The sequence below is a fragment of the Crinia signifera genome, chromosome 12 (genome assembly GCF_055691185.1).
Source record: "Crinia signifera chromosome 12, ASM5569118v1, whole genome shotgun sequence".
In the NCBI taxonomy this organism is placed as follows: domain Eukaryota; kingdom Metazoa; phylum Chordata; class Amphibia; order Anura; family Myobatrachidae; genus Crinia; species Crinia signifera.
This window is the reverse complement of record NC_139228.1, coordinates 15,047,297-15,070,696: the sequence shown is the minus strand read 5'-3', so window position 1 is coordinate 15,070,696 and position 23,400 is coordinate 15,047,297. Positions and strand designations below refer to the sequence as shown.

The 23,400-nt window shown below is 48.5% G+C and overlaps 1 protein-coding gene across 2 annotated transcripts; it reads left to right on the top strand.

Annotated features, from left to right (window-relative positions):
- Nucleotides 1-1,249: 1,249 nt before the first annotated feature.
- On the top strand, nucleotides 1,250-23,139 carry ECM1 (extracellular matrix protein 1). Of its 2 annotated transcripts, none has more exons than XM_083165906.1 (7): nucleotides 1,250-1,401; nucleotides 14,510-14,590; nucleotides 15,618-15,907; nucleotides 16,743-17,201; nucleotides 17,919-18,136; nucleotides 19,372-19,459; nucleotides 21,649-23,139. In XM_083165906.1, exons 1-7 carry the CDS (start codon nucleotides 1,332-1,334, stop codon nucleotides 21,805-21,807), a joined length of 1,365 nt encoding a protein of 454 aa, XP_083022032.1. In that variant the 5' UTR covers nucleotides 1,250-1,331; the 3' UTR covers nucleotides 21,808-23,139. The 2 variants fall into 2 exon arrangements, with proteins under 2 accessions (XP_083022032.1, XP_083022033.1); XM_083165907.1 differs by having other exon boundaries at nucleotides 1,253-1,401; nucleotides 14,513-14,590.
- Nucleotides 23,140-23,400: the final 261 nt, after the last annotated feature.

Here is a 23,400-nt window from a genome sequence, read left to right as displayed (position 1 = left end):
GAGGGGAGGTAACTATGGGTAAAGTCTGTTGTTCTGGGAAATGTGGCACAGACAATAATCTGTCCTTCCCGGCAGTTCATTACGTGGGATGTTATCCTGGGGTTCCTGGAAAGAATATATGACAAGGGCTCCAGTTACAAACCTGTGCTGCTGTTACTTACTACACATACCCTGCTGTGAGTTTTTCACGGTTTTTTTTTTGTCCCAAATGTCGACCGGGCTAAGTGTACTGCGCTCTATTTTAGTCTCCCGCCACACCATGGTGGAGGGAAGGGTGCATGTCGGCTCAAAATAAATAAATAATGTCGACCCTTTGACTAATATTTGTGTCAACCTTCCGACCCTGGCGAGCTTAGCCATGTCGACAGTCAGTGGTTGACCCAATGTATTACGACCTTCAATGACTTGACCCTATCTCGTACATGCAGTCACAATGGGCTTAGCGTTCACCTATAAATGAGACCCTATCTCACCACCTGCTGTGGGACAGAGTAAAACCTCTGGGGCTGAGACTGTGCCCACCCTTAGGATTGTTAGAGAAGTTGGCATCGAGAAATACTTCGCAGTCTTTGGAAAGGACGGCAGCATGACGTTACTTGTCCAAGTGGCCACTTTCATCCTAACTGTGGTATGTCAGAAGATTTCTCATTGGGCCGCCTCCGAATAGCGGTAGAGACTAGATCCCCTTCAGTTTTGATTACAGGATGTGACGTTCAGTGAGGGCGGAAGTTGTTAGATGCCCTCACAACGGTTTTCTATTTTATCTGTAATTCACATACAGTAGGTGTATGTTATTTTGTTTTATTTTGGCTGCGTTGTACCCTCGCGGGCTCGCTACGCTGGCTCGCTTTGAGTACGGTGGCTCGCTTAGCTCGCCACAGATTTATATCCCCCCTCCAGATATACGTGGACCCAGGGAATGATGGGAAAATTGTCAAAACTGAAGGGGATCTAGACACTTGTTTGCTATGTACGGCGCTGCAGACACTTTATAAATAAACAAACTACTACTACCCTCCGATGGCACAGTGGCACAGTTGCCTCAGTGTGAGGCGCTCAGGTGTGCTGGTTTATGTGGTTTGGGTATGATTAATCAGATTATTGCACAGTTTTCTGTTGCATATTGAGAAATCCTATTTTATGCCTGTTCCCGGGGCTGTAACCCTGATCACACAGCAGCAGCACCAGCTGGGATCAGTGACCACAGACGGGCGCGTCACACAGGGAAGTGGGAGGGGCTGCTGAGTTCTTATATAGTGGGGAGTGATCCAGACACAGACATCCAGCAGCAGCAGTTAGGAAAGTGTTCCTCCAGCTGCAGCTCCGATATCATGATGACATACTCGGCAATGTGGATCCTGGCTGCCCATCTCTCCGCGCTGCTGTGCCTGGGGCACACAGGTAAGCCTAGATCACCCTGCTTATATACAGATGTGTCCCACAGAACGATCCCTCTCACTAGTTACTAAGCCTTGGAGAGAAATAAAATAGAGGGGGAAAGTACCAACCAATCTGCTCCTAACTGTCATGTTGCAGACTGTGTTTGGAAAATGACTCAAGCTGGTTTGTTGGTAGGTATCTCTTGCCAAGTCTTAGGGCCACATTCTCTAAGCTTCAAAAGTGATAAAATAGAGAGTGATAAACAGCCAGCCAATCAGCTCCTGCCTGACATTTTTCAAACACAGTCTGTGACATGGCAGGTAGGAGCTGATTGGCTGGCTTATAAAGTAGCCCTTTAAAGCTGCCATGAAATAAGTTGCTCTCTAGAGCTGTGTTGTGTATTGTTACATGTAGGGAGCTGGTGATGTATGTGATTACTATGCTCTGGTTACTGTTACACCGTCGCTATTCAGGGAGAACTCAGGTTTTATTCTTCTGCGTTATATGGGTTAAGGTTTCTAGCCGTCGTTGCCAGATTAACAATCAATTGCTCAGGGGGGGGCCCCCACATATAGGTGAATTATATAATCTGGGGGACACTGATGTGTAAATTGGGGTTCTTTGTGTGGCATAATGTGAGCTGGGGGTACTACAGTGCCCACAACCATGAATCTGTCCCTGGTAGCCCTCTCTGCGTACTCTCCTGTGTACAGGACCATAGAAGGGTTTGTCACACACCAGTACTGGGAGCAGAGGTTGATGTGTGCACTTTGTGTCTTTTTCATTTCCTAAATAGATTTTGCTTTTATTTTGTCTGTGTCTCTGGCATGTTTTTTAGCATATGATTCATTCGGAGAAAGGAATGTATTTGGTTGGCAGACTGCAGAACCTGATTAGATGCATGCTAATAGCCAATCGCTTTCGTGTCCTGCTTGTATTGCGGCTGTTACTGCACAAAGTGTTATAGATACTTGTGGTTCCAGCATACAGCTGGCAGTGGGCACAGCAGCCCTGGACGGCTCACGGGCACCTTATACTGTAGCAGACAGTGGCTACACACCCAGCACAAAGGTTTCCAATGTGAAATGCAGAAACCATATTGACTGGACGGATAATTATCCTGTAGATTATAGGATGCGTTTTATTGGGGCAGTGGATCACGGTGTCTCTACAATAGTCGGAACAGCTGTCAGCCTCACACCAGAAGTGATGCATCCTCTGAAGCCGTTCTTGTTAATGGTTTTGCCGCACAGTATGAAGGGTGATCGGACTGCGAGCTTGTTGCTCTGAGTGGCCACATCAGCCCCTATGTTACTGGATCTGTATCGGGGAAGCACGGATGGTGTAATGGTTAGCATTACTGCCACACAGCGCTGAGGTCATGGGTTCAATTCCCACCATGGCACTAACTGGGCAGAGTTTGTATATTCTCCTCATGCCTGTGTGGGTTTCCTCCGGGTACTCCAGGTTCCTCCCACAATCCAAAAATATACTGGTAGGATAATTGTCTCCCAACAAATGAACCCTAGAATGTCTGTGTGTGCGTGTACATGTGGTAGGGAACATAGATTGTCAGCTCCACTGGGGCAGGGACCGATGTGAGTGTTCAAATATTCTCTGTACAGCGCTGCGGAATATGTGTGCGCTATATAAAGAACTGCTTATGATTTTGATTGGTTGCTATAGGCAACATCCCATGTTTAATACGACTCCCATCTTAGTAAATGTACCCCTTAGCGCGCCCCTGCGAATCAGCCCACGCAGTGGACACGCGTGGTGCATCAGTGAGAGGTAGCTCTGTTAGGACGTTTTCCAAGTGTGTAACTTTTATAACCCGTGTTACACAATACTGGCCTCTTGCTGTGTTATTCAAAGGGGGTAAACCAACTACTGCAGAGCTTTTTTGATTACCCATAGCAACATCCCATGTTTAATACGACTCCCAGCTTAGTAAATGTACCCCTTAGAACCCGGGGTATCGCTGATGCAGAAAATGCTGAATGTTATTGTCTATTTGGTCAGTACTTGTAACATTTTCTGGGACAGGCGGTAATGAAGGCACAGTACAGTGTAGTAGTGATTATTCCACAAGTCTTGCCCATTACTCACACCTACTGTCTGGCGTCTGTGCAGCTAATTACAGCTATGTAGGTATCCATTAGATTGCCTTGGCAAATAGTGATGGGGGGGGGGGGGGAGCGGATTCCCTGCCTGTCTCTGCTTCAGGGAGATGGGCAGGGTTAGTAGGGGCTACAGGGGAGCCGGCGGTGGGCTCCGACAGAATGGTGCGCACGTGTCCCCTCTTCTGTCCGATGGCGATTCTATTGCCAGGAGCAGCTCAAATGACATAAAATGTAGAGGTGCAAGCAAAAGTGAGAGAAAATGTCACGCAGGAGATTGTAGGTAGCAGAATCTCTAGGTACCGGGTCGCCCACCTCTCCACCCTATCCAGTTACCTGTTCCTGAGTGAGTGCGGCATCCTGTGAGCTCTGGATCCAGGCGGTGGTGACTACAAGCGGGCCTGCAGCAATCCGACTCTATGTATCCCATACATGAGACCACCGCTCCTATTTAGAAGGAGCCGCTGGGTGGCCGCTTGTAACAATATCTCAGCAAGCGCCCGGCAACAGAAGAGGACCGCTGCAGAGCCCCCTAGTCTCCACACAGCTGACCCTACCCCGCCTCCCAGCTCTGAGTCCTACAAGCTACAATACCAAGAAGTATGTGCCTGGCCCCTAGCGCAGCACCGCACTGCCTAAATGTAAAAAAGAAGGCTAAATATTCGAAATACTGTAGGCAGGGCCATAACTATAGAGCATGCAGGAGATTGCCTGTTGGGTCCCCCCCCCCAGCGGCTGGGCCCCATAGCAGTTGCATCCCCCTGCACCCTCTATAGTTAGTCCTGCCTGCCCTACTTGAAATAACAAAAATAGCGAACAAAAATGGCAAAACTCTGGCTATGCTGAATGATATGGTAAATGAACTATCTGGGGATGACCTAGTTTGTTACTATGGTGTTTGTTTTTCAGAATAGACACAAATGTAATTTCCTGTGGTTACGAACCCGTGTGACACATTATACCCTACTGATACACAGTTCACGTGATTAATAAATAGTACATATGATGCCGTCTGTGTCATACCGCACTCCCAGCTCTGTGTATTCCCTGTTGGCACATATACTGCGCACCTCGTTGCCAAAGTTTAATTGTTTTGTGATAATTAGCCATCAACAATTTCCATGCTGCAATAGCTGTCTCGGTCAGAGAACTTGGGGCAAAACGTGTTGGTTTTACCATGATGCATCCCAGTAGTCCATGCAACACACCCCTGCAATAGGTCTATAGAAACAAAATGATCTGTGTGCGTGAAGAACCAAAAAGCATTTTGGCTATAAAACCTACTTTCCTCCTAAAATATTAATGCTTTACAGGGCTTTACAGGGAATTTTGGGGCCTGGGACTCAATTGCAGTTTCGGCCGCCTCCTCACTTGACTTACTGTAACCCGGCTACTGCTCCCCCATCTCCTCTTCCGCTGAGCTGCAGCCCGGAGGTCCCGGAGTGCAGGCTTATTCAAATGCCGGCAGCCAATTAAAATGCAGCACCATCTGGTGAGCCAATCAGAGCTCGTGTACCGGCAGCCACTCTGGTTGGCTGTTGGGTATTACCCCGTGTGTACACAGCATTAGTTAGATTTGGATGAGTTATTTTGTTTCTGTTTAGAGCAGGCATGTCCAACGTTGGCCCTCCAGATGTTGTGAAACTACACATCCCAGCATGCTTTGCAATAGTTTTAGCATTCTCTAATAGCAAAACTGTGGCAAAGCTTGCTGGGATGTGTAGTTTAACAACATCTGGAAGGCAAACGTTGGACATACCTGGTTTAGAGTATATACTGGCTGATTAATTTTGACACTGCAATTTAGATTTTAGTTTCAACAACTCACCCAAATCTAACTCTCTCTGCACGTTACGTCTGCCCCACCTGCAGCGCAGCATGGGTTTGCCCATTTGGAGAACAAATTTGCCCTGCAACCAGGTCTTAAATGGGACCATTGCTCTCCCTTTGATTGCGGCTCGCACGTGGCAGCTGATCATGGCACCGGTATGCCACTGACCGGGAAGGTGGTACAGAGCCCTTCGGTTGAGGACAGTTGGGGGTTATGCTCCTGAATGGTTTTGCTATCACATCTCAAACTGCTCTCCACTCCCAGAAGACTTTTACAGGGTTTGTGGATCTGTTTGTTTATGTGGTTCATCCACATGTCGGGCAGATCCCACCCAGCAGTATAACCTCACCCTCCAGGCTGCACTAATCCTCCCGGTGCGGAGTGATTCAGTAATGCTGACATGCCAGGACCGTCTGTGTGTGAGGGCTGGTGTCATGCTGCCAACCTCACCTATTACCCAGGTATGTGCTCTCCTGTCCTAACCTGTGCTCCAGGCTGAGGGCTGGGGCTAGGAGCACTGTATACATAGTGATGTTTGTGTTGGCTGGAACAGTTTGCTGGAAGGGCTCAGTATATTTTTGTGACATGAGGAGATATAGGTGCAATATCGACATGCTTGGCGCTCAACATGTCAACGCTAATAAAATGTTGACGTGATTAGAATGTCAAAAATGTTGCTGGTGGTGACTCACCTGGTCGGGTGGTTCCATTGTGTCTTCCAGGTCTGGTTGTAGCTATCTGGTGGTATTGCCTTACCCTCCCCTCCTGCAGCCTAACCCTATTCCTATCCCTTGTGCCTAATACATACCCCCCCCCCCCACCTGCAGCCTAACCCTACTACTTATGCCCAATACTCCCCTGCAGCCTAATCCTACCCCTTGTGCCTTACTATGACCTCCCCTCCTACAGCCTGACCCTTACTCCACCCCCTCAGCCTCATTTTAACCATCTAGTTCATCTAGAAAGTCACATGCTGACCTAATGAATGAGCAAGGTAACATTCTGCTCCATGTCAACATTGTGGTGTAGACATTATGGCATACTTGCCTACTTTTAAAAACTAGTTTCAGGGAGATTATAGTTGGTAGTAGAATTTTGCACAGTGCCCCTTTGAGGGGGCATTTCATGCGCCAACCAAAGGGCGTGTCTAGTTCCATATATGGAGAGATTGTGAAAAGAGATTGTGAACGTGGCACCTAGAAGCGTGGGTGTGTACTGCTACATCTGAGAGGAATATTTTACAATGACTGATATCCAAATGTAGATGAGCCCCAAAGCAGTTAGTAAGAGCTACTGTACTTGGTAATGTGCTGGGAAATGGCGCTGATGATTCAATGTAAATGTATCTATCTCTCATTCCTTTTTCCCAAAAAAAAATGTAACAGTGTAATGTGGGGAAAAAAATGAGCGCTATCAAGTTTAAGGAGAAAGGGTTATAATAAATGTAATGTGGGCTAGGTGACATGAGGGAGATTGCTAGACTAATGAGGTAGAGAGGGAGATTGCTGCTATGTCAGGGAGTCTCCTGCAGAATGCAGGAGGGGAGGTAACTATGATGTAACAGTGTAATGTGGTCTAGGTGACATGAGGGAGATTGCTAGACTAATGAGGGAGAGAGGGAGATTGCTGCTATGTCAGGGAGTCTCCTGCAGAATGCAGGAGGGGAGGTAACTATGATGTAACAGTGTAATGTGGTCTAGGTGACATGAGGGAGATTGCTAGACTAATGAGGGAGAGAGGGAGATTGCTGCTATGTCTGGGAGTCTCCTGCAGAATGCAGGAGGGGAGGTAACTATGATGTAACAGTGTAATGTGGGCTAGGTGACATGAGGGAGATTGCTAGACTAATGAGGGAGAGAGGGAGATTGCTGCTATGTCAGGGAGTCTCCTGCAGAATGCAGGAGGGGAGGTAACTATGATGTAACAGTGTAATGTGGGCTAGGTGACATGAGGGAGATTGCTAGACTAATGAGGGAGAGAGGGAGATTGCTGCTATGTCAGGGAGTCTCCTGCAGAATGCAGGAGGGGAGGTAACTATGATGTAACAGTGAAATGTGGGCTAGGTGACATGAGGCAGATTGCTAGACTAATGAGGGAGAGAGGGAGATTGCTGCTATGTCAGGGAGTCTCCTGCAGAATGCAGGAGGGGAGGTAACTATGATGTAACAGTGTAATGTGGGCTAGGTGACATGAGGGAGATTGCTAGACTAATGAGGGAGAGAGGGAGATTGCTGCTATGTCAGGGAGTCTCCTGCAGAATGCAGGAGGGGAGGTAACTATGATGTAACAGTGTAATGTGGGCTAGGTGACATGAGGGAGATTGCTAGACTAATGAGGGAGAGAGGGAGATTGCTGCTATGTCAGGGAGTCTCTGCAGAATGCAGGACGGGAGGTAACTATGATGTAACTGTAATGTGGGCTAGGTGACATGAGGGAGATTGCTAGACTAATGAGGGAGAGAGGGAGATTTCTGCAGAATGCAGGAGGGTAGGCAACTATGTATTATGGGGGAAATTTACTAAGGTGGGAGTTCTATTTCACATGGGATGTAGCACTGATGGTATGGACAGGAATTAGAGGATTGTCCTGTGTACTATCTGTATATACCATGTATATAAGCAGTGTGCAGGAGGATGCATCTGTCCTATAGCACTGATGGTATGGACAGGAATATGAGGATTGTCCTCTGTACTATCTGTATATACCATGTATATAAGCAGTGTGCAGGAGGATGCATCTGTCCTATAGCACTGATGGTATGGACAGGAATATGAGGATTGTCCTCTGTACTATCTGTATATACCATGTATATAAGCAGTGTGCAGGAGGATGCATCTGTCCTATAGCACTGATGGTATGGACAGGAATATGAGGATTGTCCTCTGTACTATCTGTGCATGCCATGTATATAAGCAGTGTGCAGGAGGATGCATCTGTCCTATAGCACTGATGGTATGGACAGGAATATGAGGATTGTCCTCTGTACTATCTGTATATACCATGTATATAAGCAGTGTGCAGGGGAATGCATCTGTCCTATAGCACTGATGGTATGGACAGGAATATGAGGATTGTCCTCTGTACTATCTGTATATACCATGTATATAAGCAGTGTGCAGGAGGATGCATCTGTCCTATAGCACTGATGGTATGGACAGGAATATGAGGATTGTCCTCTGTACTATCTGTGCATGCCATGTATATAAGCAGTGTGCAGGAGGATGCATCTGTCCTATAGCACTGATGGTATGGACAGGAATATGAGGATTGTCCTCTGTACTATCTGTATATACCATGTATATAAGCAGTGTGCAGGAGGATGCATCTGTCCTATAGCACTGATGGTATGGACAGGAATATGAGGATTGTCCTCTGTACTATCTGTATATACCATGTATATAAGCAGTGTGCAGGGGAATGCATCTGTCCTATAGCACTGATGGTATGGACAGGAATATGAGGATTGTCCTCTGTACTATCTGTATATACCATGTATATAAGCAGTGTGCAGGAGGATGCATCTGTCCTATAGCACTGATGGTATGGACAGGAATATGAGGATTGTCCTCTGTACTATCTGTGCATGCCATGTATATAAGCAGTGTGCAGGAGGATGCATCTGTCCTATAGCACTGATGGTATGGACAGGAATATGAGGATTGTCCTCTGTACTATCTGTATATACCATGTATATAAGCAGTGTGCAGGAGGATGCATCTGTCCTATAGCACTGATGGTATGGACAGGAATATGAGGATTGTCCTCTGTACTATCTGTGCATGCCATGTATATAAGCAGTGTGCAGGAGGATGCATCTGTCCTATAGCACTGATGGTATGGACAGGAATATGAGGATTGTCCTCTGTACTATCTGTATATACCATGTATATAAGCAGTGTGCAGGAGGATGCATCTGTCCTATAGCACTGATGGTATGGACAGGAATATGAGGATTGTCCTCTGTACTATCTGTGCATGCCATGTATATAAGCAGTGTGCAGGAGGATGCATCTGTCCTATAGCACTGATGGTATGGACAGGAATATGAGGATTGTCCTCTGTACTATCTGTGCATGCCATGTATATAAGCAGTGTGCAGGAGGATGCATCTGTCCTATAGCACTGATGGTATGGACAGGAATATGAGGATTGTCCTCTGTACTATCTGTGCATGCCATGTATATAAGCAGTGTGCAGGAGGATGCATCTGTCCTATAGCACTGATGGTATGGACAGGAATATGAGGATTGTCCTCTGTACTATCTGTATATACCATGTATATAAGCAGTGTGCAGGAGGATGCATCTGTCCTATAGCACTGATGGTATGGACAGGAATATGAGGATTGTCCTCTGTACTATCTGTGCATGCCATGTATATAAGCAGTGTGCAGGAGGATGCATCTGTCCTATAGCACTGATGGTATGGACAGGAATATGAGGATTGTCCTCTGTACTATCTGTATATACCATGTATATAAGCAGTGTGCAGGAGGATGCATCTGTCCTATAGCACTGATGGTATGGACAGGAATATGAGGATTGTCCTCTGTACTATCTGTGCATGCCATGTATATAAGCAGTGTGCAGGAGGATGCATCTGTCCTATAGCACTGATGGTATGGACAGGAATATGAGGATTGTCCTCTGTACTATCTGTATATACCATGTATATAAGCAGTGTGCAGGGGAATGCATCTGTCCTATAGCACTGATGGTATGGACAGGAATATGAGGATTGTCCTCTGTACTATCTGTATATACCATGTATATAAGCAGTGTGCAGGAGGATGCATCTGTCCTATAGCACTGATGGTATGGACAGGAATATGAGGATTGTCCTCTGTACTATCTGTGCATGCCATGTATATAAGCAGTGTGCAGGAGGATGCATCTGTCCTATAGCACTGATGGTATGGACAGGAATATGAGGATTGTCCTCTGTACTATCTGTATATACCATGTATATAAGCAGTGTGCAGGAGGATGCATCTGTCCTATAGCACTGATGGTATGGACAGGAATATGAGGATTGTCCTCTGTACTATCTGTGCATGCCATGTATATAAGCAGTGTGCAGGAGGATGCATCTGTCCTATAGCACTGATGGTATGGACAGGAATATGAGGATTGTCCTCTGTACTATCTGTATATACCATGTATATAAGCAGTGTGCAGGAGGATGCATCTGTCCTATAGCACTGATGGTATGGACAGGAATATGAGGATTGTCCTCTGTACTATCTGTGCATGCCATGTATATAAGCAGTGTGCAGGAGGATGCATCTGTCCTATAGCACTGATGGTATGGACAGGAATATGAGGATTGTCCTCTGTACTATCTGTGCATGCCATGTATATAAGCAGTGTGCAGGAGGATGCATCTGTCCTATAGCACTGATGGTATGGACAGGAATATGAGGATTGTCCTGTGTACTATCTGTATATACCATGTATATACGCAGTGTGCAGGAGGATGCATCTGTCCTATAGCACTGATGGTATGGACAGGAATATGAGGATTGTCCTCTGTACTATCTGTGCATGCCATGTATATAAGCAGTGTGCAGGAGGATGCATCTGTCCTATAGCACTGATGGTATGGACAGGAATATGAGGATTGTCCTCTATACTATCTGTATATACCATGTATATAAGCAGTGTGCAGGGGAATGCATCTGTCCTATAGCACTGATGGTATGGACAGGAATATGAGGATTGTCCTCTGTACTATCTGTATATACCATGTATATAAGCAGTGTGCCGGAGGATGCATCTGTCCTATAGCACTGATGGTATGGACAGGAATATGAGGATTGTCCTCTGTACTATCTGTGCATGCCATGTGTATATATAAGCAGTGCTGGCAGTCACGGGCCTGTCAGGACATTATGAGAACAGTGTAACTGGCACTACAGCAGTTGCTCTCAGTCCTTATATTTTCCCTCCCTTCTGGCGCATGTTACATTGTTCTGACATTGGATAATCCTTTTATTAATGATTATGGAGAGTGCATGGAATAGGGGCAGGCGTTCCTCCGAGCAGCACCAGCCGATGTCTATGGGAGGAGGGGAAACAGCGCCACACAGAGGCTGCAATGTGGATAGAGGGGATGGATAATATTACGCCATATATTGTGCTCTGTACATTTATTTGGAGCTTACAGTCTACATTTGCACGGGAATGGGTCACTGAGTCGACCAAATTAAGGTTGACTTGGCTAAGGTGGACAGAGTCAAAAGGTCGACATTAGTTTTCTCTTATTTTTTTGTCCCGAATGTCGACATGGACCTGGTGCACCGCGTTCCCCCACATGGCTCGCTGCGCTCGGCACACTATTATATTCTCCCTCCGCGCCCTATCGGTGCACTACATCCCCTCGCATGGCTCCCTGCACTTGGCACACTATTATATTCTCCCTCCGCGCCCTGTCGGTGCACTGCATCCCCTCGCATGGCTCCCTGCGCTCTGCACACTATTATATTCTCCCTCCGTGCCCTGTCTGTGCACTGCATCCCCTCGCATGGCTACCTGCGCTCGGGCACACTATTATATTCTTCCTCCACACCCTAGCGGTGCACTGCATCCCCTCGCATGGCTCCCTGCGCTCTGCACACTGTTATATTCTCCCTCCGCGCCCTATCGGTGCACTGCATCCCCTAGCATGGCTCCCTGCGCTCGGCACACTATTATATTCTCCCTCCGCGCCCTATCGGTGCACTGCATCCCCTCGCATGGCTCCCTGCGCTCGGCACACTATTATATTCTCCCTCCGCGCCCTATCGGTGCACTGCATCCCCTCGCATGGCTCCCTGCGCACGGCACACTATTATATTCTCCCTCCGCGCCCTGTCTGTGCACTACATCCCCTCGCATGGCTCCCTGCGCTCGGCACACTATTATATTCTCCCTCCACACCCTATCGGTGCACTGCATCCCCTCGCATGGCTCCCTGCGCTCGGCACACTATTATATTCTCCCTCCGCGCCCTATCGGTGCACTGCATCCCCTCGCATGGCTCCCTGCGCTCGGCACACTATTATATTCTCCCTCCGCGCCCTATCGGTGCACTGCATCCCCTCGCATGGCTCCCTGCGCACGGCACACTATTATATTCTCCCTCCGCGCCCTATCGGTGCACTGCATCCCCTCGCATGGCTCCCTGCGCTCGGCACACTATTATATTCTCCCTCCGCGCCCTATCGGTGCACTGCATCCCCTCGCATGGCTCCCTGCGCTCGGCACACTATTATATTCTCCCTCCGCGCCCTGTCTGTGCACTGCATCCCCTCGCATGGCTCCCTGCACTCGGCACACTATTATATTCTCCCTCCGCGCCCTGTCTGTGCACTGCATCCCCCCACATGGCTCCCTGCGCTCTGCACACTATTATATTCTCCCTCCGTGCCCTGTCTGTGCACCGCGTTCCCCCACATGGCTCCCTGCGCACGGCACACTATTATATTCTCCCTCCGCGCCCTGTCTGTGCACCGCATTCCCCCACATGGCTCGCTGCGCTCGGCACACTATTATATTCTCCCTCCGCGCCCTGTCTGTGCACTGCATCCCCTCGCATGGCTCCCTAGGCTCGGCACACTATTATATTCTCCCTCCGCGCCCTGTCTGTGCACTGCATCCCCTCGCATGGCTCCCTGCACTCGGTACACTATTATATTCTCCCTCCGCGCCCTGTCTGTGCACTGCATCCCCTCGCATGGCTCCCTAGGCTCGGCACACTATTATATTCACCCTCCGCGCCCTGTCTGTGCACTGCATCCCCCCACATGGCTCCCTGCGCTCGGCACACTATTATATTCTCCCTCCGCGTCCTAGCGGTTGGTAGGTTATAAAATTCCGCCTGTCTGTAAAAAAAAAAAGGTGAAACTCATGTCGACCTTTTAACTGTCGACCTAATGCTTGTGACGACCTTCTGACCCTGTTGACCTAAGCCTTGACCTATTACATGTGTCGACCTTTAGTGGTTGACCTAATGTATGTTTACCTTCATCGTGTCTACTCCCAATAGAGTTACAGTAGGAGGAATATTCTGCAGACATGATAAAGGCATACAAAACACTGCCATCTGCTGGTAGATGTCTGTATGACAGGTAACCCACACTACCATAATCCCCTCATACCTTTATGCAAACTGGCTACTACAGAGTCCTTCCCTTGTATACATCCACGCGGCCGAGTGTGCAGGGACTCAGGTGTCCATACATCTCTGAGACCTTTGTACATACACTGTGTGTAACACAAGCACTGAGCTATATAACAGAGCTGGTGTGAGCGGGCAGATGTAGGGAATGGTATGGGTAGGGCCCAGTCCTGGTATATGTGGCCATGCCTCCTTGATGCACTTGTGTTGCCATGACCTGTTCCTAGGCATAGCCTATGGCCGAGGGCAAGTATTCTTTTTCACCATCGATGGCAGGCCACCGTTAGTTGCGGTAACCCAATGTTAAAGGTTTGCTAATGTACAGCATTTAACCATCGATAGGTTTGTACCGATGGTTTAAACCCACCGTCCAGGGGTGGTAGTCATGGCCAGACACCGCTACCTGGTTCCGATGGACAGGTGTTGAGTCATGCCTATGAGGAGTCGTGGCAGCATTTACCTGCCCTGTACAGACCGAAAATACAGAAAGGAAGCAGTAATTGGGCACAGCTGTTCCCCTTACATAGATCAGAGGGTATTTTGGGGAAATAGAAAGGGAACAGGGCCCTGTACTGAATACACTGTGACTATATGATATAGTACCAAAGCATGCTGGGTAGTTGTATAGCAGAGGACACAAACTGTCACATGTTATACCCCCTTATTCTATTACAGATGAGATGTTTCTATGGGCAACCAGATATAGACTCCTGTCGACACGAGCCCCCAAATAGTGTAGCGCATACCGTCGCATATTGTATGATCTGCTCATGTGCAGAAACTGACGTGATAGTGTTCGCAGCCCCCGGTCAGCTGCAATGTTTGGGGTGGGGACACCCCGGCACCGTTCTTCAGAATGGGGGTGCGTCATATATTATTTCCTACCTGCTACTGGCTAAAGATCTTCGTTTCTGTATCATTTTATTTAAGTTCTGAGCAGTAATTTGCTACATAGCCTCATGTTCTTACGTATTACACATCATAATGGATGAAGAGATCAACAAATGTGTATTTATTTCAGCAGAGGAGGTTCCTAATGCCGACGACTTCGACATGTTCCAAAGAGAAGTTATGCCCAGTTTGCCAGTGGATCAACGTTCAAGTAAGTTATTATTATCATCATTCAGATCTGTCTATGGGGGTTATTCAGACCTGCGGTGCGAAATTAGCAGCGCTCTGCGATTAGATAGCCGCTGCCCAGTCTGAGTGAAATCCCGCCCTGTGTGACACTCCCAGAAAACGTCTGTTACCACCCACAGACGCCGGCTTCATGTCAATACACTTGGATACGGCCAGCAATCAATAAAGTAGCAGAATTTTATCGCAGGACGGCCTTGCGCATGCGTGCGATGATCACTACCCATGCGCAGTCTATTGATAATCTAGTGCGACTAGTGAATTCACAGCCATGCGGTCGGGTGTGAATATATCCGGTGTAAAGGTGTGCCAAGTGGAATGAAAAGGAGCCAAAATGATAAAGTACTGTACATGAGGTGGGGGACATTTACTAAGGGTGCAGTTCTGCTTCACATGGGCTGTTGCTGTGGGCAACCAATCAGAAACTACTTATTTATTTAGCACCTTCTAGAAGATAAGATAGAATCTTTTTGGTTGCCCATAACAAGATCCCACATGAATGGTAGAGCCATCGGTGGCCATCACTATGCCGAGCACCCAAAGTGTCCTAAGAAGACTACTGCTTGACAAAATTGTTGGCCACAGGTTTCCATCCCAGGCAGCTCGCAGCCAAAATGCATGCGCCAAAGGGCAGTGACGTTTGCCGACCATTACCAGTTATCACCCTGGCTGTATAAACTGGTATTAAATCCATGAACTATCTAAAGGGTGGAATCAAACAAGGCCTCTAAAGCAGAGAACCATCCCATTCTATTTGGTGGTCGCCATAAACGTGTGCAATGCGATCATACAGTCTTTGGAGCAGGTCGATTCCTATTGGTGAGGTCTTCTCTCCACCCCAGTTACCCACATTGATCAGATAACCCAGATGACCTCAAGAAAAGTGATCAGGAAGAGTTGCTCATGAGATCTGGAGGCAAGGAACCTCAAAGTGTGTGTGTCCATAGCTGTCTAGCATGAAGCGTGTCTCTATTGTGTTTTTTCTTTTCTAGTTCAGCTGCCTATTCTGAACCAGGGTGAACAAGTGCTGAGTCCACGTGGCAGGAGACCAGTGACTTCTTTTACAAACAACTTGAAAGATTTCCCTCCGGGGCAACCATCCAGTTCCAACATTGACAGCATCTGCTGGAAGAACCGGGTCAAAGCCTCCTATGGTCCACACAACATTCCCAAAAGCGGGTTCTCACACCTCAGCAGACAAGGAAATGCCTTGAACGAGTTGGAAGCCGGGTTTACCAGGTGCTGCCTTCAGTCTGATCAACTTGGCTGTGCGGTGGAAGTGGTACGTGTATAATACCGATTGGAGACTGGCTTGCTTGGCCTTCTCTGATCCCTGACATGTGCAGTAACTACTGCCCTGTCCATAGCTGGATATTCTTGACTGGCACTTTCCACATGCTTTAATATACCTACATCAAATACTCCAATGGTAGAAAGTGGACTGGCCTGGCAGTAGATTCAAAATAGTATACTATGCCCCACTATCAGCTTGTTGTCGGGGGTTTCATGATGCCATGACCACTGCAGCGGTCCTGGCACTGCTGTCCACGTCTGCCGTCTCAGTTTAGTAAATGTCCCACCCAAAATGGCCACCACCTCCTCTATCATCCTTCATAAATGTCACTTCTGAGGCGGCAACCATTTTGGGTAGGACATTTTCAACAGTATTTCTCACTGATGGCTAGACTGCATGCCTCTACTGCATGGTGCGGTCATTCTGTGGTACCCAACTTCAGTCCTCAAGAATCCCTAACCATGCATGCTTGAGCACAGTCAGGGCCATCTTAACATATTGGCACACTGGTCAGCTGCCCAGGGCCCCACAGTCCAATGGGCCTCCAAGTAGGGGCGGGTGGTGATCACACAATTAGTGGCCAATCGGTATTCACTACCTGTCTTCCAGCATGAAGCCAAACAAGGAATGGCTGTCAGCATGCTGGTTGGTGGATGGCTGGAGCTATTGACCAATCAGAGTGCTGGCAACCATTCACTGTAAAGAAGCATATGGAGAGAATTTAAGTTGCCTCGAACACTTGGACATTTATTGAGAGCTTGAGCACCAGGTTGGGAACCACTGCTGTGCTGCATATGTCTGAGTAATGTCTGGTCTCTTCTAGTGGAAGAACTCTATGGAGAATTTCTGCGAAGCAGAGTTTGCTGTCAAGACTCGCCATTACCACTGCTGCAAGAAGTACGGAACAGAGAGGGAAGCCTGCTTCAGCGAGGATGCCCCCAACCCCAGCTACGACAGTCCCATCAGCATGCTGCAGGAAGCCCGAGACGTACCTAACCTTCATGACTTAGGTGTCCTAGATGATATTGAGCCCTGTCCTCCTAACTCTCCTACATGCCAGAATGCCATGAAGAAGCCAGGCCTGGCCTTCCCTCCAGGAAAACCTAAATCCAGCAACATCCAGAACATCTGCAAGTTGGGCAAATACCGTCTGCACACTGACAAAGAACTGGCCCAAAGCGGCTATAAATACTCTTCTCGTCAATCCAAGGCCCTCAGCCGCTTGGAGAAAGAGTACAAGAAATGCTGCAAGGGGAACGATGAGGCCTGTGCCCAGACTGCGGTCAGTAAGCCTATTGTTATAGCCCCTTCTTGTATAGCAAGATGCTTTGTTAAACCGATGAAAAGATAACGACCACCGCTATTGTGGTGGCATTTCCTAGTTTAGGCACTAGATGGGACTTAAAGTTAGGCTATGGGAGGAGGGGGGCAGGGTGGTTAGGTTTAGACAGTGGGGTATGAGGTGGTACTAGGAAGGTGGGATAGGCTTTGGGGAGGGAGGGCAAGGGGAAGGTAAGCAGGATGCTGGCTTTGGTAATCTGACTGCCGGAATCTCAACAGATGTCATCTGTACATGTAGTGAGTGAATCGTATTGTTCTCATGTGCATTGGTCAAGGGCCAATGCAAGCCACAGTGGCCATGCCTACTTAGTACTGTTATAGATCAGTGACAAAGGGGCAGGTGAGGGGGAATGGGGTGGAACGGAGTTCCACCACCTCTAATGGTGAGGTGGAACATTTTAACCTCCACATCGGCCCTGCACAGTAATTCTCACAGAAAAGCATTCTAGTTTGATGGGGGATGCCAAAAACCCTACCACTGACCCTGTATCTGCCTATTGGGGGTATGGGAGCGGGTGTAATTAGTTGGCATAGAGAAATGAGTTCCCCCACCTCTACATTACCACTTTATGCCCTGCATAGGGGGAAATTTTATAGTCTGAGTCTTGGTGATACCTTCTGTTCCTCTCATTGGTATGATCTCCTCCTTATTACACAGTGGGAGAAAGTCTTGTCCAGGTTCTGCGCGGAAGAGTTGACTGTGAAGACCGTTCCCCATGTTTGCTGTGGTGAAGACAACAAAGCTATGTACGGCTGCTTTGCCAAAGAGGCCCCATTCCCGGAGTATGACAGAGAGGTGGAGGCACTGGACCTCGGCACCATAACAGAGGACCTCCTGGAGAAGCTCTGTGGAGAGTTCAAGCTTCTAACTAAGAAGTAAGTCCTCCAGGTGCACAACCTACCTTCTGCATCAGTCTACATTTTGTCCCACTGGCCCTCTACCGCCGCTCGTATATGGTAGTTATGTGGGGTAGACCGTTGCTTACCTGCTGGTTAATGACCTCTGCAATGGCTGACATCCTGTTAATGTACTGTAACTTTTAGAGTGACATTATTCCTTACTTGTAGGGATTGCTAATGATCAAAAGGGATCCGGATAATAGGCTGACAGTCAATAGGTCGATACTATATGCTCGACATTGACCAGGTTGACCTAAACAAAAGGTCAATATGTGACAAGATCAACGTGCGATTTTTCACAGTTTTTTTAAAAAAAATTGCACTTTTTTCATACTCTGCCCTTCACGTGGACTACGGTGTGGAGTGAGGCACTGGAGCATGGTGAGGGTACATTAATTGAAGGTCCACATGCCAAATTCTACAAATTGACATAATAAAATTGTGAAAAACTCACGTCGACCATTTCCGTGTCTAACTTTTCCCTGTGCAGAACTTTTTCCCATGTCAACATTTTGGGGTCAACCTAATAACTGTTGACCCTATGATCAGCACCCCTACAGCTGCATTATTAGGGGAGATGTATCACAGCTTCTGCAGAGGACAGGTGGGTCTGTTACCGTTAGCAACCAGTTAGCTGCTGTCTATCATTTTATAAAATGCACTGGATACATAATGGAAGCTGATTGGTAGATGTTGCCCTCTATCAGCTGCCGGAGGGTTTCCTGCACCTGTACAGTTAATAGGTGCCCTGTCCAGCGCATGCTCAGTGATCTGATTGGTTGATACATTAGGTGAAATTTACTAAGATGTGAAATACACTTCACAGGTCATGTTGCTATGCGCAACCAATCAGAAGCTACTTCTTATTTATTTACCACCCTCTAGAAGATAGTAGACAGGATGTGATTGGTTGCCCACAGCAACATGACCTGTGAAGTGTATGTCACCCTTTATCTCTCCCGATAATTCCCATCTGCGGTTGGGACAGCGGAGCAGTCCCCAAATGGGACTGGCCATGAAATTCGGGACAGTTTGGAGGTATGCATCTCTTCATAGTTATTTCATTACATAGAACATATGCACTGTACACTGTTTCCCTACTTGTAGAATGTAGACTTTGCTGTCACAAGAGCTGCATCTTATCAGAGGTTCCCTCTGTAGCCACATCATGATCTTATCAGGGGCTGACTGTGTTTGTTACCTCTCCCCAGGAGACAGCTCCCCCTGCTGGTGACCAACCTGAAGGACTTGTGCTGCAGTCTCCCCCAGGATAGGAAGCTGGAGTGTGCAGCAGAGCAGGTGAGGATCTATGTGGCGGGACACAGTATACTCATATGTTACTATTACACTACTGTACTGATTGTCCAGGGTTATAGAGACAAAGGGGCATATTCGGGATACGGTCATTAGGCCGACATGGGCATGGTCAACAGTCAAAGGGTCAACATGGGGTTTTTCACAGTTTTTTTAAGCGATGTGCCGACAGGCTGTATTTCATGCCCCACCATCTACTAGGGCATGGTAGGAGAATAAAAGTGCCAAGCATAGCGAGGCACCGTGCCCGAAGCACGTCATGTGAGGGGACCCGGTGCTAGGTTTCAGTGTCCATGTCGACATTTGGGTAAAAAGACTGAAAAACCCCATGTCGACATTTTGACTGTCTACCTAATGACCTGTCAACCTAGACCCATGTCGACCCAATACATGTCGACCTAACTGCTGAAGATCTGATGATTCCTACCTGTATATTCATGTTCCCGCACTGCACTACCCCTAACACTGCACCTGTTTCCTGCACACACTGCACTACCCCTAACACTGCAGCTGCTCCCTGCACACACTACACTACCCCTAACACTGCAGCTGCTCCCTGCACACACTGCACTACCCCTAACACTGCACCTGTTTCCTGCACACACTGCACTACCCCTAACACTGCACCTGTTTCCTGCACACACTGCACTACCCCTAACACTGCAGCTGCTCCCTGCACACACTGCACTACCCCTAACACTACACCTGTTTCCTGCACACACTGCACTACCCCTAACACTGCAGCTGCTCCCTGCACACACTACACTACCCCTAACGCTGCAGCTGCTCCCTGCACACACTGCACTACCCCTAATGCTGCAGCCGCTCCCTGCACACACTGCACTACCCCTAACACTGCAGCTGCTCCCTGCACAAACTGCACTACCCCTAACACTGCAGCTGCTCCCTGCACAAACTGCACTACCCCTAACGCTGCCCCTGTTCCCTGCACACACTGCACTACCCCTAACGCTGCCCCTGTTCCCTGCACACACTGCACTACCCCTAACGCTGCCGCCGCTCCCTGCACACACTGCACTACCCCTAACGCTGCCGCCGCTCCCTGCACACACTGCACTACCCCTAACGCTGCCGCCGCTCCCTGCACACACTGCACTACCCCTAACGCTGCACCCGCTCCCTGCACACACTGCACTACCCCTAACGCTGCACCCGCTCCCTGCACACACTGCACTACCCTAACACTGCCCCTGTTTCCTGCACACACTACACTACCCCTAACGCTGCACCTGTTTGCTGCACACACTGCACTACCCCTAACACTGCACCGCTCCCTGCACACACTGCACCCACTCCCAGCGCTCACTACACTACCCTAACACCGCGCCCGCTCCCTGTGCATAGCACACTCCACCCCTAATACTCTGCCCGCACAAACTGCACTCCCTCTAACACTGTACCCGCTCCCTGCGCACACTATACACTACCCCTAACACTGCACCTGCGCACACTGCACACCTGACATTGCACCCGCTCCGTGTACACTCCACCCACTACCCCTAACACTCTGCCCACACAAACTGCACTCCCTCTAACACTGCAACCACTCCCTGCACACTACCCTTAACACTACAGCCGCTCTCTGCACACTACCCCTAACACTGCACACACTGTACCCACTACCCCTAACCCTGTGCTCGCTCCCTGCACACACTGCACCCACTCCCTGTTCACACTACCCCTAACACTGCACCCACTCCCTGCGCACACTATACACCACCCCTAACACTGTACCCGCTCCCTGCGCACACTATACACCACCCCTAAGACTGTACCCGCTCCCTGCGCACACTATATACTACCCCTAGCACTGCACCCTCTCCCTGCGCACACTATCTTTAACACTGCTCCCTGCGCACACTGCACTACCCCTAACTTTGCACCTGCACACACTATACAATACCCCTAACACTGCACCCACAACACTGCGCCCACTCCCTGCACAGTACACACACTACACTTCCCCTGACACTGCACCCACTCTCTGCGCACACTGCTTTAACCATGCTTTGATACACATTCCCCACATTTATATTGTATTCATATAAGTGAAGGAAGAGAGATAATGTTCAGCGTGAGTGAGATGCATCCGCTGAATGCAGCGTCCATGAGGTGTGAGGCACCTGGATTTAGTTTATCTGTCCTCCTTACAGAAGAAGAAGTACATGAAGACTCTGTGCGGCCCCAGAAAGGACACCTGGAAAGACTCCCAGAACTGCTGCAGCAAGGACGGGCCAGAGCGGGACGAGTGCTTCAGTTCCTACATGCAGGACGTCTCTGTGGCCATTGTGGGAGGCAACGAGGGGGAATAATGGACAATCGCACCGTCCATGCCAGACAATACCCCGGGCGGTGACCGACGTCCGCCGATCCCTGAGATAAGATTTACATGGGTGCCGCCTACAGTATATTATCCCAATCCATCGCTGACGTAGTGGGACGGATTTGCAAGCTGTATCTATAATAGCCTATAGCAAACGCATATGGACCGTAATCGCGGGATGTGGGGTATGCGCCCCGACAGTCAGGATTCCCACCATCGTTTCTCCTTCATTGGAATCCCAACTGTCAGAGCGTCATCCGACACCCATAATCACACGGGATGGGAGCAGCTATTATGGGGTCACAGCTGGGGAACCAAGTGTCATTTGTTTGGCCCCTCAAATGTTTAGTCTTGCCAATGCCTTACACTGTCTTGGTCCTATAGATTTCTTAACACCTAGGGGCTTATTTTTAATGGTGCAATGTGCACAGGGAGCACACAGTACACATTGCGCACATTTTTTTATTTTGTACTTACCCTCTGGAGTCCAGTGTTGGTGGCAGGATCACTGCCGTTATCACCGGATAAATGTCTGCCGCACCATTTTTCCAGAGATTTGTACATTCGCAGTAGGGTCTGAGACTTCTAGTGCTTAGACCCTACTGCTCCCGATGCAGAGGAGGAGGCCCAGCTGGAGGAGGCTCCTCCTCCCTTAAAACACCTCTGCTAACATTGGGTGGTATAGTTGTGGTCTTCTAGTGGCGGGTTGGTATAAGAGGGGTGACTCTTGTACGCCGGGCAGGGTTAGATCCCCAGTAGTGGCTTAGGCATCCAGAGCCCATTCCAGACAGTGAGACGAGGATCACACTGCAGGTGATTGGACACATGTTCTAGAACAATATCTGGACTGTTCTAAACGTCCTCACAGGGCCAGATTAACAATGGGGTGTATGGGGTTGCAGCTCCAGGCCTCCACAAAACAATAGGCCCATCATGGCGGCATTTACCTGCTTGTTAGGCTGCGAATACACGCATTCTAGCTAACAGATCTGAATCAGATCCTTGGATAAGTCTTCCCCCATGGGACGACAGAGCTCTGTAACCAATGAATGAGGAACAGACCACTGGCTAATACGTAGCTGCATCTATGGAGGGCCGGCAGCAGCGTCTCTGTGCACGGACCTCCGCGCGCTTTCTTATAACCACTGTACGGAGCAGCTTCTAGGTCACGTTCGCACGCTGATCGCAGAGTAAATCAAACCCCGTAAAGAGCACATTGTTACCGGTCAAATGCTTACTTTTTATTGTTCGTTTTTTCTAAATGCGAATTTGACAGACGTTGTTTTTTGGGAATGTTTTAATAAAACCCTTTATAATAAGGCGTAACGCGGTGTGTGCTTATTGCCGGCTGTAATACCGGGCTCTCAGGGTGTTGGTGCTCATGAGGGTCCTCATCCACAAAAGGTGCCCATACACGAGTAAGATTTATCTTTAGATCTGGCTGGTTGGAACAAAAACATGGTTATGGATGAGTGGTAGTTTGGCAGTTTTCCAGCATTTCCAAGCAAATGGTCAACTGTCATTTTCTCTCATCCATAACCATGTTTTTGTTCCAACCAGACAGATCTGCAGATAAATCTGC